The sequence below is a fragment of the Rhinopithecus roxellana genome, chromosome 20, assembly GCF_007565055.1.
Source record: "Rhinopithecus roxellana isolate Shanxi Qingling chromosome 20, ASM756505v1, whole genome shotgun sequence".
In the NCBI taxonomy this organism is placed as follows: domain Eukaryota; kingdom Metazoa; phylum Chordata; class Mammalia; order Primates; family Cercopithecidae; genus Rhinopithecus; species Rhinopithecus roxellana.
The window spans coordinates 68,877,942-68,892,483 of record NC_044568.1 but is presented as its reverse complement, the minus strand read 5'-3'; the positions used below and the strand labels follow the sequence as shown (position 1 = coordinate 68,892,483).

The window sequence follows — 14,542 nt, the reverse complement described above, 5'->3', positions numbered from 1 at the left end:
CAAGCCTGTAATCCCAGCACTTTGGGAGGCTGAGGCGGGCGGATCACAAGGTCAGGAGATCGAGACCATCCTGGCTAAAATGGTGAAACCCCGTCTCTACTAAAAAAATATAAAAAACTAGCCGGGCGAGGTGGCGGGTGCCTGTAGTCCCAGCTACTCGGGAGGCTGAGGCAGGAGAATGGCGTGAACCCGGGAGGCGGAGCTTGCAGTGAGCTGAGATCTGGCCACTGCACTCTCCAGCCTGGGCGACAGAGCGAGACTCCGTCTCAAAAAAAAAAAAAAAAAAAAAAAAAAAAAAAAAAAAAAAAAAATTTCATTGAAAGGTGAAATCTTTGTGGAACTGTCAGCTTCAGTTACCTCCCACCCGCCAAAGCTTTGAGAAAGGCCCCTTGAATTCTCTGCACTGCCGAGTACTTTTCTCTTGGTTATGCCTCCCGTGTTGGAGGATTATTCCTGGCGTCCAAGGCACTCATTTAGAATTAGTCCTTGTCACTGCCTGTCCTCAAGTTCACCTCCAGAAGGCAGCACCCACACTTCTCATCGCGGCTTCTCCTCAGCCTTTTGTTCCATCTGCCTCCTAACTGATCTCCCATACCCCGTTCCTAGTCCTTACCCCAAAATGCTGCCAGCCCAACCTTCCCCAAACAGTACTTGCAATCTACTCCTATCTTGCGCAGACATGTTCAGTAATTCTCCATAACCTACTGGATACAATCCAAACTCCTTATTCGGTCACCGCAGGTCCTCTGCTCCGGCCCTAGCATCCTCCTTCTCACAGCAGCTAGAGGGTACCAGACACTTCCTACACAACAGGCCCTGCTGGAAGCTCCTCTTTTTTTTTCTTCTGAGGCCAAATCTTACTCTGTCACCCAGGCTGCAGTGCAGTGGTGCGATCTTGGCTCACTGCAGCCTCTGCCTCCCGGGTTCAAGGGATTCTCATGCCTCAGCCTCTTGAGTAACTGGGATTACAGGCATGTGCCACCACGCTTGGCTAATTTTTGTATTTCTAGTAGAGACGGGGTTTCACCATGTTGGTCAGGCTGGCGGAACTTCTTTAGTGTAGATTTCGTCTTCCACCCTGGCCACTCTTGGCTGTCCTCTAAACACACGTACGTCCCCCATTCCTACACCTGGCCTTGTACTTAAGCTATCCTTTCTACCTAAAATGTTCTTCCCTTTCTATATAGCAGCTCAGGTTCCCCATGAAACTCTGCCCAGCCTGTTTCAGCTTACAGAGACCTTTCCTGAAATCCTCAAACTCTTCACGTTGGATTCTCTCATCAATATTTAATTATAAACTGTCTTGTATAGTTTATACTTATACTTTTTTTTTTTTGAGACGGGATCTCATCCTGTCACCCAGACTGGAGTGCAGTGGCGCGATCTTGGCTCACTGCAGCCTCCGCCTCCCAGGTTCAAGCGATTCTCCTGCCTCAGCTTCCCAAGTAGCTGGGATTACAGGTGCACGCTGCCATGCCCGGCTAAGTTTTTGTATCTTTAGTGGAGACGGGGTTTCACCATGTGGGCCAGGCTGGTCTTAAACTCCTGACCTCGTGATCCACCTGCCTTGGCCTCCCAAAGTGTTGGGATTACAGGCGTGAGCCACTGTGCCCGGCCTATACTTGTACTCTCAAGCACATTTGTCTTCAAAATGGGTAACGTTCTAGATGGCAGGGACCAGCCCGAGACCTCCAGGTGCCAAAGCACTGTTCTCTGCTCAGAGCAGGCCTTCAGCATTTGTTAAATGAGTGTTGTAAGTGCAGCATGAATCTTCTACTACTGAGCCAAATAGGAAGGCTTATCCTCTGGAACCTGTGGAAAAGCCAATTCAGCAACATCTGAATTCACGTTTTTAAGTGATTGGGTATGGAATTAGCCCTATTTCTAAATCCCCAGTGGTAAGCAGAGATAAACTCGAGCTTGATGGTAACAGCCCCTTAAATAAACCCCTCCCCACCTCCCCGTGAAGGGATGAATGCAAATAGGACACCACAAACTGGATGCTAATTACAGGCAAATCCTCTCTGGCGTAGACTGCCACAAAGGTAAAGACTCTCTTATCTGCCTGGTAACACCAGGTCCTTGGCCCTGCAGGTCAGAAAAAGAGAGAGTGCTCCCTAGGGTAGGGCATTTAGGGGGCAAAGCCAAGTAACTGGTATGGGCAGGGTGTTTGTTGTCCTCATGAGGTTCTATCTGGACCCACTGTTGATTTAGGAGGTTTTAATGGACTCGTGGGGTGGTGCTGAACCAGCCCCACCACCTGGAAAACTCCGTGGAGCTGGCGGCGTGAGAAGGGCAATAAGCCTTGGGACACAGTTGGAGTCTAAGAAACTAACTAGGCATGAGATGATCCTCGCCCAGCCCCAGGGAGATAAACTTGCACCCAGAGAAGTCATGTTGCTGCTGAGTGAGGACAGAAGGGATCCTTCCAAACTGGCTGCTCCATTCCTTGGGCTTCTAAACAGGTCACTTACAAGCAGCCAGTTGGCTGGATATGACTCAGACACATTATATCTGGCGTGTGTGTGTGTGTGTGTGTGTGTGTGTGTGTGTGTATGTTTCCTTCAACATTTGAATTACCAATGCTTAAAAAAGTTAGGAGATTTCACATACAAAATCTGGATTTCTGGCTTCTCTTGACAACAGAGCACCTGGCCACATGGGGCCCGCCCTCCACAGGGAGATGAGCCTCTAAGAGGAGCGTCTGCTTTCCACCAGGCTGATGCACTCATTTTTGCCCCTGCCCAGCCCCTGCTTATTTTCTCTGATGTTGCAGATTGCAAATCTGGGAAGGAGGAAGGATCAGAGATATCCTCGTCTGCAGCAACTCCAGGGGTCTGTGATGCCTCTGGATGTGGAGGAGGTAGCCCAGGGTTCCGGGGTTCATAATGCAAGACAGACAAGCCATTTTTCTTTCATTTTTTTTTTCTTTCTTTTTCTTTTTTTCTTTAGAGACGGAGTTTCACTCTTGTTGCCTAGGCTAGAGTGCAGTGGCACGATCTCCGCTCACTGCAACCTTCGCTTCCTGGGTTCAAGTGATTCTTCTGCCTCAGCCTCCCGAGTAGCTGGGACTACAGGCACACACCACCACGATGGCTAATTTTTTGTATTTTTAGTAGAGACAGGGTTTCACCATGTTGGCCAGGCTGGTCTTGAACTCCCGAACTCAGGTGATCCACCTGCCTCAGCCTCCAAAAGTGCTGGGATTACAGGTGAGCCCCCACACCCAGCCAGGCGGTTTTCTTTCATTCAAACACTGATCCTTGAACTTGCTGTCACTGAGTGCTCTAGACGGATGGCCATGTAGAACCCGTAGCACGGGCAAAGGATGCTGCTCTCTGGTTGAGTAACACTTACTGAGTGCTTACCCTCAGCCAATCTCTTCAAACTTCCTATTAGTCCACCTAGCAATCCCATCTCTGGGATGAAGACACTGGGGCTTACTGGCAGACTCTAAAGCCCTCCCCTCCACCAACCTAAGGCTTCTTCTCCATCTTTGTGTAAGTAGGAATGGCTCTGGTAGGACCCCTCAGGCCATCTGAAGTTCAAAACACTTGCAGCTGGGCTGGATAGCATGCCTATAGGACTAGGCCCTAGGGAGGCTGAGGCAGAAGGCCTGCTGGAGTCCAGGAGTTTGTTTTTGAGACAGGGTCTTGTTCTGTCACCCAGGCTGGAGTGCAGTAGTTCAATCATAGCTCACTGCTGACTTAACTTCCTGGGCTCAAGCAATTCTCCTGCCTCAGCCTCCCTAGTAGCTGGGACTACAGGCGCACTCCACCATGCCTGGCTGATGCATTTTTCTTTTCTTTTCTTTTTTTTTTTTTTTTTTTGAGATGGAGTCTCACTCTGTTGCCCAGGCTGGAGTGCAGTGGCACAATCTTGGCCCACTGGAACCTCTGCCTCCTGGGTTCAAGCAATTCTTCTGGCTCAACCTTCCGAGTGGCTAGGACTACAGGTGCACGCCACCACGCCTGGCTAATTTTGTATTTTTAGTAGAGATGGGGTTTCACCATATTAGCCAGGGTCTCGAACTCCTGACCTCATGATCCACCCATCTCGGCCTCCCAGAGTGTTGGGATTACAGGCATGAGCCTGCACCCGGCCCTGGCTAATTTTTTAATTTTAATTTTTGTAAAGATGGGGGAAGTCTTGCTTTGTTGCCCAGGCTGGTCTTGAACTCCTGGCCTCAAGTGATCCTCCATCTTCAGCCTCCCAAAGTGCTGGGACTACAGGTGTGAGCCACGGTACCTGGCCAATAATGTAAGATGGGATTGTGTGGAGTAGGTGTGCCTGGGGTCTTTGCTTGCCTGCGGGGACTGAGGTGCCAGCTCTGTGGTCGAGACTGAGTGATGGTGGGCAGGCAAGTCCCTGAGCCCCTAAAACTTCAGAGAGGAGGTTTATAGACTGCAGCTCAGGTGCCTATAAATTTGTTGCAGCTTGGGAAGAAGTGATAGAAATTATATCAGGTGTATTTGGAAAACAGGTAAGTTGTTTTTTTTTTTTTTTTTTTTTTTTTTTTTTTTTTTTTTTTTGAGACGGAGTCTTGCTCGGCCGCCCAAGCTGGAGTGCAGTGGCGCGATTTCAGCTCACTGCAACCTCCACCTCCGAGGTTCAAGCGGTTCTCCTGCCTCAGCCTCCCAAGTAGCTAGGATTACGGGCATGGGTCACCACGTCCGTATTGCCCAAAGTGCTGAGATTAAAGGCTTGAGCCACTGCGCCCGGCTACTAATTTTTAAAAAACTAGTTATTAATTATAATTTCTCTTAAAGTTTTCCTGCGATGTAAAAACTCAGCGCCTTCAGCTGGCTCTAAACTTGTCTCTGCTAACAACTCCCCTCCCCTCCTCGATTTCACCCCACCCCAGCGAACCCCAACTCACTTCATCTCACTTCACCCAAGTCTAGTACCATCTTTTAGGGACCTGAAAACTACTGGCAATAAGGTCAGTTGGGAATTTAGGAGGTCATGGATGTCGGAAATAAAGGTGTGAAAAAGAAGAGGAGGAATTGTTTTGGCTTGAAGACACCGGAACCTCCAAGGTTCCTGCAAAACCATTTGCAGCTTTTGCAAACCGCCTTAAAGTCATCAGCGCCCCACTGCGGAATTCAAAGCTAAGCTGTCACAATTGTTAACACCTTCTTTGACCAGCCTTTTTACATTTGACAATTCTCTTCTGCGCTTCTTTCCTGCCAGCAGGAAGGTTCTGCTGCCTTGGTTTTAGGGAGCCCCCTAGACAGCGAACTGCCCCTTCGCGAGCAGAAGTCGGGGAAGAGTGCTCTCAGCTCGCCTTCCTTGCAGGGTGAGTAGGTTTTGCGGGTTAGAGAGCGGGGCGTGGGGGCGGGGAGGGAGAGTAACAATTTTGGAAGTCCCTGCGTGGTATCTGGAAAGTTAACGACGCTTCAGGTTCTAGGTTGAGTCCAATGACCGTCTCGCCTTGGCAGCTGGTCCCAGGGCGATTGCGGAGCCGCGCGGCCTTCGGCCCCACTCGCGGGACCCAGCTTCGGAGAGGGCGCAGGGGCTGCGAGTCTTGCGAGCCGGAGCCGCGTCCACCCGGGACCAGGCGTCCCATCCAAGCGCCGGCCCGTGGCGCTCCCTGGGACCGCGCGGGGTCGGGGGTGCGCCCTCGGGGGCCCTCCCACTCTGGTCAACTTTCCCGGCCCCAGGGCCGGGGGAGGCGCCTCTCCTGGCGGGCACGCGCGGGTACTTAAGGGCGGCTCGGCTGGGCCGGCGGCAGTCGGAGCGCGCGGCGGCGAGGAGCGGAGCGGGAGGAGGGGCATGGAGCCGCCGCGGGCCTGCTGAGCTCCGGAGCGCGGCAGCCGGCGGCACGGTGAGCGCGGGCCGGCCGGTACCCAGGAGGGGCGGGCCGCGCGGGGCTGAGCCGAGGCCGGGGCGCGCCGGGCGGCAGGGGTGCCTCTCGCGGAGCCCCCCGCACCCAGCCAGCTCCCAGCCCTGCGGGCGCCGAGTCCGGCGCGGAGAGGCGGGTTGGGGGCGGCGGCAGCCCCGGGCTTCCCGGCGGCCGTTCCCGCAGCCCCCTCCCCACTGACCCCTCCTCCCTTTCTTCCTGCATCCTCTCCTCCTCCAGCCTCGCCGCCTTCCTCCCCGGCGGCTCCTGTTTTGTGAATGAATTAGGAGGCGGACGCCGGTGCGGGGCTCCAGGCTGGTTGGGGTACCCCTCCCCCGCACCCTCTACGACGGCCCGGGGGTTCGCACCTGTCTGGGCACCAAGGTACCAGGCGCCCAGGTTCCTGCGGGTCGACCAGGCCGCGGCAGCACGTGTCCGGGGGACTGGGCTCCTCTCCCCTGGCCGGCTTGGAGGGGTCCGGAGGGCGGCCTGGCACAAGAGGAGGAGCCCCGCTGGGCGCACAAGTTTCCATGCCGCCGCGTGTGGCCCTGCAGCGGGGCGCACCTGTCAGCGGGAGAGACGCTGCACACCAGCAGCCCCTCAAAGTTTCGGAGGCTGGATGGAGAAGCGTGCGTCCTTGACTGGGGGTTCTCCTTCCGTGGTCCTGGGAACCGGACTTGAGCGCGCCCCCAACCTTGTGCCCTTGAAAGCCGAGTGCGCGTTAGTTTGCCTGGGCTGGGCTCCCATGGATGAGCGAAGGGCATGAGGAGGAGGCTGTCCAGGCTGTAGGATCACCCCCCAGCCTCTGCCGGCTTGGGGTGACACAGGCCCCCGCCCCAGATCTGGGCAGGAGAACCTCGACCACAGCCTGCACCAGCGCCTGATTGCACGTGGGATATCCGGTTGAGGGACATTTTAGGGACCTCTGTTTGGGGTTGGGGGTAGTAATCTGGGTAATGCCTCTAATTCCTGCGGGGGAGGGGTCCCGCCCAGGGAAGAAGAGGGCCGGCGACACCGGGGATGCGCCTTTGTCTACAGGCACACTTTGCCAAGGTAGCTGGGGTTCCGGGAAGAAGAGCAAGGCCTGGTCCGACAGGGAATCCTTGGGTTTTCCGTTCCTTCCCGGGTGGGTCGTGGGAAACCAGCACGTGGGTGTGGCCGGCGCCGCCTTTGCCAAGAGGCGAGGCTGGACCGGGGATGAGAAGCGGGGCGAGTGCGTTCGCGGCCGCTTTGACCTGGTGGGCGCCGCCTCCGGCACTGCACCGAGGTGGGGCGCCAGCGCCCAGGTTGCCGGGCTGGCCTTGGCACCCCCTTCCCCTACCCAGAGCGCAGGCAGGCGAGGGGGACCCGCTGCGTCCCTTCAGCATGTAAGTTCCGGAGGGGAATGGGGGCGCTCCTGGGCTGCGGATGTAGGCCTGGGGACTCCTGGGCCGCAGGCGCGAGCAGTAGGGTGGGAACAGGGAGGGATGGGAGTCCCGTGAAGGAAGCACGCGGCGGGCTTCCCGGGACGGTGGGGCAGAGCGCCCGGAGGCCGCGGCTTCCCGGAGAGGCAAGGCTGCCAGCAGCTCTTTCCTGGCCAAGGCTGCTGGTGCCTGAGTCTCAGGTCGATTTAGGCAGTGACTGCGTGTTCTTCGCCCCTTCCATGTGAGAGGCGTCCCGACAGGAAAGTGTGTTTGTTTTGGGGGCCCCATTTCCTGAGACCTAGAGTTGGAGCAAGCTTGGAAGTGAGGCATCATTGTCTGTAGACCTCAGTGAACATGGGGTTCTCTAGATCAGGCAGGTGGCAGAGAGGAGATAGTGTGGGTCAGAATGGGAGGGCCGTCAGCCATCCTTGTCACCTCTTCTTTCCCCTCCCTCACATCCCCCTCCCCACCTGCTCTGGAGGAAACCAGTCAGCCTCGCCACTAGGGTAGCTCTTCGGGCCGGAAGTGTTTCCATTTTTGGGGAAATGACTTACCTGAGACATGAGGCAGGAATCCATTAGAACTCCCATTGTGCTATGGGGAGACCAAGTCTCAGAGAACTGGGGCAAGGTCAGGCAACCAGGAGGCAGACGTGCTGTCTTAAACCCAATTATCTGGTGCCAAGTCCTAGGCTCTTCTTATAAAATACAGCTGTTTCCAACAGGGCAGATGTTAGGAGCCCTGACTTAGTTGCAAATGGAAACCGGGCATTGTTTCCAGGAGTGGCTGGGCAGGGGGACATGCACAGAGGCACAGAGATGCATGCTACACGGGCACTAGGACCAAGCGGATGGGATGCCCAGGCAGCCACTGTGGAGGCTGCTGCAGTGGTGGCTGCAGTTCCCTGTGCGCTCTTCAGCCCTGGGCTCTAGGAGGTTGTCTACTCCTCAGCTCGCATTTCCTGGTCTGTCTCTCCCCCTGCTTTCCCTTTCTTCCCTGCCTCTCAAGTAAAAGGTGAGAAAGTGGAGGACAGGGAAAGTTTCTCTGACTAATAGCTGTCTTGAGAAAGGGAAGCTGCTGCTTTTTTCCCAATGCCCCTTTGTTTGCTGTTTCTTTTCCTCCTGCACTTTTCTCTGGGATCTTATTGGTGGCTGTGCTTTAACTGGTGAATATCCCCTCCAGGAGTGGGTGCAGGGCAGGGGGAAGTTTTTAGGCCACTGGCTACCTCCCTGGCCTTCAGGTGCCCAGAGCTGCCTCAGGCTCACCCCCTTGAAGCTTACCTCTTCAGCGCTTTGGGCCAGGTACAGCCCAGTTATGCCACCCACCAGCAGGTGTCACGTGACCCTCTGGGCCTTGGCTTGTCTATCCCAGTGCTACCCTAAGGGCTTTGTATATGTTGCCCATTTAACCCTCAAAGATGCCTTGAGGTTAGTCCTGAAACCCACATTTTACAGAGGACATGACTAAGGGGGCACAGAGAGCAAGTGGCAGAGCTGGGATCTGAACCCCAGTAGTCGGGCTTGAGTCTACCAAGTCTTACGCTCAGTAGGCGGTAACGGTGACGGTTTTGATTAGTGGGTCATGTCCACTAGTAACAGAGAATGCCCCTGCTCCCACGGACTGGAAATGCTGCCTCCTGCCTGACCCTCCATCTCCTGCCTTCTCTCGCCAGATGCCGGTGCAGCTGACGACAGCCCTGCGTGTGGTGGGCACCAGCCTGTTTGCCCTGGCAGTGCTGGGTGGCATCCTGGCCGCCTATGTGACAGGCTACCAGTTCATCCACACGGAAAAGCACTACCTGTCCTTCGGCCTGTACGGCGCCATCCTGGGCCTGCACCTGCTCATTCAGAGCCTGTTTGCCTTCCTGGAGCACCGGCGCATGCGGCGGGCCGGCCAGGCCCTGAAGCTGCCCTCCCGGCGGCGGGGCTCGGTGGCACTGTGCATTGCCGCATACCAGGAGGACCCTGACTACCTGCGCAAGTGCCTGCGCTCGGCCCAGCGCATCTCCTTCCCTGACCTCAAGGTGGTCATGGTGGTGGACGGCAACCGCCAGGAGGATGCCTACATGCTGGACATCTTCCATGAGGTGCTGGGTGGCACTGAGCAGGCCGGTTTCTTTGTGTGGCGCAGCAACTTCCATGAGGCGGGCGAGGGTGAGACAGAGGCCAGCCTGCGGGAGGGCATGGACCGTGTGCGGGATGTGGTGCGGGCCAGCACCTTCTCGTGCATCATGCAGAAGTGGGGAGGCAAGCGCGAGGTCATGTACACAGCCTTCAAGGCCCTCGGCGATTCGGTGGACTACATTCAGGTAAGGGCGCCTCCCTAGAAGCGTATGTACATGGGGACATGTCTGGACAGCCTGGCAAACTCTCCGCCAGGAATCTGAGGTCTGGTCTAGGTCCCTTGGGTTGTGCACACACCTCGTGCACTTAAGAAGGCAACAAGGCGGCTGGGCGCGGTGGCTCATGGCTGTAATCCTAACACTTTGGGAGGCCGAGGCAGGCGGATCATGAGGTCAGGAGATCGAGACCATCCTGGCTAACACGGTGAAACCCCGTCTCTACTAAAAATACAAAAAAATTAGCCGGGTGTGGTGGCGGGCACCTGTAGTCCCAGCTACTTGGGAGGCTGAGGCAGGAGAATGGCCTGAACCTGGGAGGCGGAGCTTGCAGTGAGCCGAGATCATGCCCCTCACAAAAAAAAAAAAAAAAGAAAGGAGGCAACAAGGCATAATGGTTCTTAACAGTGGTCCCAGGGGCCAAAAGACCTGGGTGGAATCTTGGTTTGCTGTTACATAGCTCTGTGATTTTGGGCATATCTCTTAACTGCTGTCCCAATAATAATAATAGCAAATGGGTATAGAGCAGTCACTTGCTATCAGGCACAACTGTAGGTACTTCATGACGTTTTTTATTTTATTTGAGATGGAGTTTCACTCTGTCGCCCAGGCTGGAGTGCAGTGGTGTGATCTCAACTCACTGCAAGCTCCGCCTTCCAGGTTCAAGCAATTCCCCTGCCTCAGCTTCCCGAGTAGCTGGGATTACAGGCATTCGCCACCATGCCCAGCTAAGTTTTTTGTATTTTTAGTAGAGACGGGGTTTCTCCATATTGGCCAGGCTGGTCTTGAACTCCTGACCTTTTTTTTTTTCTTTTTTTTTTTTTGAGACGGAGTCTTGCTCTGTCGCCCGGGCTGGAGTGCAGTGGCTGGATCTCAGCTCACTGCAAGCTCCGCCTCCCGGGTTTACGCCATTCTCCTGCCTCAGCCTCCCGAGTAGCTGGGACTACAGACGTCCGCCACCTCGCCCGGCTAGCTTTTTGTATTTTTTAGTAGAGACGGGGTTTCATCGTGTTAGCCAGGATGGTCTCGATCTCCTGACCTCGTGATCCACCCGTCTCGGCCTCCCAAAGTGCTGGGATTACAGGCTTGAGCCACCGCGCCCGGCGAACTCCTGACCTTTTGATCTGCCTGCCTCGGCCTCCCAAAGTGCTGGGATTACCGGTGTGAGCCACCGTGCCTGGCCTTATTATTTTTTAAAGACAAAGGGTCTCACTATGTTGCCCAGGCTGGAGTGCAATGGCTGAAGGCATCATCAATATGCACTATAGCCTCGAAATCCTGGCTTTGGGCAGTCCTCCCACCTCATCCTCCCTAGTAGCCATGACTACAGGCACATATGCCACTGTGCCCAACTCCATGTTAGCTCTTTTAATACTCATAACACTCCCAGGGAATAAGTACTATTATTCTCCACCCACAGAAGGTGAAAGTAAAGCACAGAGAAGCTAAGTAACTTGCCTAATGTCCCACGGCTAGTAGGGTGCAGAGCCGGGATTTGTGCCCAGGCTGTCTGTCTCATGTTTGCTCTTACCCGTGATGTAGCACTGCTTCAGCAATGGCAATGTGGAGCTGAACCTCTTCATAAGAAAGCGTGGTGAAGAGCAAAAGAAGCCATCCTCAAAAACACTCAAAATATTCTAGTTATGGCCAAAAAGTCCCATTCTTCCTAGTGTCAAAGTCATGCCTGGGAGGTGAGAGACACAGTGTGAATGACCAGCTTCATTCTGTAGGAGCATCGGCAGGGCCGGGACCCTGATTAAACCCTACCCAGCTTTGGTCAAAGCAATCATTGACATAAGCCTGGAAACTGTACTAGGTTGGTATGGTTTCCATCTTCAAATTTAAAAACACTCAAGGGTTGAAAAGATAAAGTCCACATACTTCAGTACAAAGTTTCTAGAAACCCTAGGACCCTGGATTTCTAGGCCCAGATTTTTTTTTTTTTTTGGGACACAGTTTCACTCTGTTGCCCAGGCTGGAGTGCGGTGGCATGATCTTGGCTCACTGCAACCTCCGCCTCCCAAGTTTAAGTGATTCTCCTGCCTCAGCCTCCCGAGTAGAGTAGCTGGGATTACAGGCGTGTACCACGACACCCAGCTACTTTTTGTACTTTTAGTAGAGACAGGGTTTCTCCATGTTGGTCAGGCTGGTCTTGAACTCCTGACCTCAGCTGACCAGTCCGCCTCAGCCTCCCAAAGTTCTGGGATTACAGGCATGAGCCACCGTGCCCGGCCTAAGCCAGGATTCTTGATGGCATCCATGCTGCCTCTCTTCCTGACTCTGTTCTCTGACCTTCTCCACGCCTGCCAGAGTAGGGTGCTGCCCATCACTTCATCAGTGCTTGAAGGCACAGTGGCTGTCCTGCCAGCCCACCTGTGTACCAACTCTGTCAGGTGACAGCATTTGGAGTCCTCTAATACTATTTACGTTTTCTCTGGTGTACCCACCTGAAATTAGCTCACTCAGATTGTGTGTCTGGCTTTTTTGACAGATGTCTCTGCATGAGGGTTCATAAGTTTATCTTTTTCTGGCTTCCTAGGCCCAGGAGCTCCCCAGTCATGGAGGGAGTGAGGAGAGCCTAGCAGGGTGTTTGACTGCAGTTCACTTGGGGTCGTGGGACCTTATAAAACTTTCCTGGAAACCCAAATGCTTAGGGAAGAGCCCTTGAGCCCTGGCACAGGCTCAAGCCACAGTGACTTTGTCATCTATTCCCTTCAAGCATAGGATCTAACCCGCACCCAACCCACCCCATCTCCCTTTCCTGGCCATCTGGGTTCCGGTGGATCAGCAAACAGGCTCACGCACCTGAGCTGTCTCTTTACGGCCCTGGGACCACTGCATAAGGTTGCCTTGGGCCAGAGCTAGTGAGTGCTTGCTGGATCTCAGCCTGTTTTCTAACCGCTTGCTGTGGAGGTATCTCTCCCTCTGAGGCAGAACTCTGCCTCGGCCAGTGGGGAAACCCAGGCGGCACGAGAGCTCTTCTTCCCCTAACCTTGCTCAGTTAGAAAGACCTCCCTGGACTGAAGGAAGCAAAGCAGCATATAAAAGAATGGGCTAGCGCAGGGGCAGGGAGGAGCAGTGAGACCAGCAGCAACAGCAGCAGCCCTGGGAGTCTTGGCCTGTAAATGGAGGAGGCTCTGGGAGTCTGGCCTGAGGCTTCCTGGGCCCTTCCCAGGCACGGACCAGGATGTAAGGATGTGCCTGGTGGGGAGGTGGGAAGAAGCACATATGAGGGACTCAACCTGGTGCCAAGGCTGTTCTGATTCCCCCTTAGCTTTCTACTGCTTATCTGGTCACCCTGTCCTCCAACATAGAGAAAGCTGGGTGTGGTTGTGGTGTCAAAGGCAGCCTCCTTTCCTGCAGGAATCTTACTCAGTAATTTTATTACAAGGATTTTAGGCTTCTGCAGAACAGGGTTTTGGTTTATCTGTGGATTTCTTCATTGCTCTCCTAACAGTGACCACAGAGCGAATCAGGTCTGTAAACCAGTTCTTCTGGCCAGTGCTTACTGGATTCTTTGTACCACTTCAGTAATTTTTAGAAAACAGAAAAGGAGTCAGCCACTAGGGCAACTAGTGGCCTGGGTTCAACTCCTATGGGACCACCTGTTAGAATCAGGCCATAAGCCTCCTAAGAGCTGGGCAGAGCTGGCCCTGGGGTCTGCCTGGAGGCAGCTGCTGCAGCTTCCATGCCTATTCAGAGCAGCTTCCAGGGGGAGCCCTCAGCCATACCGTGCCCTGGTCTGAGAGGCTCGGCCAAGGGAGTCTGTTGAGGGTGCAGAGGCCAGCAGCCTTGTTACTGGTCTCATGGAGGTGCCTTTAAGTAGGTAGTCTGGTAACCACCACTGGGCTGCGGGTTGTCCAAGGGGTCAGAGGCTGACGCGGGGACCCCTGGGGTTAACTCTGGGGTCACTTAAGGCCATATGTAGCCTGTTAGTCCTGGGCTACCCTACTGTGCCTGCCATCTGATTTCAGCGACATGTTTCCCTTCTGCCGAAGGACCCCCCAGAGCAATCTTTTGCATCCAGTGCTAAGCATGTCTCCCTTTCCAGGCCTGGCACCTACCGTCTTCAGGGTTTCTCCCTCTCAGCCTAGTGGCTGTCAAGTCTGGCAGCTGAACACTTTTACTTTCATTTTACCTCTGGCACCTTCTGGTAGCGCAGATCTCTTAGCTAGAGGCTGGAAGTGAGTCACGTGAGAAGGGGTTATGTCTCTCAGGCAGTGAGCAGCCTGGCAGTGGGGTGGGGGGTGGGTGTGCAGGCCTGAGGTCAGAATGGGCTGACGGCGCACTCCCTCTGCAGGTGTGCGACTCTGACACTGTGCTGGATCCAGCCTGCACCATCGAGATGCTTCGAGTCCTGGAGGAGGATCCCCAAGTAGGGGGAGTCGGGGGAGATGTCCAAGTAAGATGAGACCAGGGCTATCTGGGGGAGGGTCTGGACTCTTTCCTAATCCAGCTGGGTGTGCCTCCTGGGAAATGGGTACTTTCTAGTATTTGTGGGGAGGTTCTTTCCTGGCATTTTCACTGACACCAAAGGGCTCACCCCCCCTCGCTGCCCAACCCCTTTCTTGCTCTTCTTCCACATGAGGGGAAGTCACTTAACAGGTATGGAGAAGAGTCTATACTGCAGGAGGGGCACAGTATTTTGAGGCCGTATATCCTAGAAGGTATTTCCTTTTTGGCTGGTGGTGCAGCAGGTAGCTCCCAAGTCAGAGCCTTGAGAGGCCCTTGCTCTTAGGGAATGGGCTGAAGAGCTCTGGTCAATACGGTAAGAATAAGGAGCCCAATCTGCCCGAGATACTGAAGCAGCCTCCCAGGTCCCCTAGTTACTTTCCAGCCACAAAAAGCTCACAACAGGTGGCTGTGGTGGTGTCTTGCATTCTTCCCAAGCCCCCTTCTCTGCCACCACCACAGGCTGCCTCCTGAGACTGAAGGTGGCTTTGACTGCTAGAGCCGCTT

At 54.7% G+C, this 14,542-nt stretch overlaps 1 protein-coding gene across 3 annotated transcripts in view; it reads left to right on the top strand.

Moving 5' to 3' along the window:
- The window catches only part of HAS3 (hyaluronan synthase 3), a 35,494-nt gene that overhangs the window by 17,408 nt on the left and 3,544 nt on the right, over nucleotides 1-14,542 (top strand). Inside the window, exons 2-4 of one of the 3 annotated variants that reach the window (XM_010355028.2) lie at nucleotides 5,197-5,299; nucleotides 8,918-9,553; nucleotides 13,884-13,985. In XM_010355028.2, coding sequence (XP_010353330.1) covers nucleotides 8,918-9,553; nucleotides 13,884-13,985 — 738 coding nt within the window. In that variant the 5' untranslated portion in view covers nucleotides 5,197-5,299. Of the gene's footprint in view, nucleotides 1-5,196; nucleotides 5,300-5,738; nucleotides 5,828-6,125; nucleotides 6,227-8,917; nucleotides 9,554-13,883; nucleotides 13,986-14,542 lie in introns of those variants that run through there. The other 2 variants (XM_030925530.1, XM_030925531.1) reach the window with 2 other exon arrangements.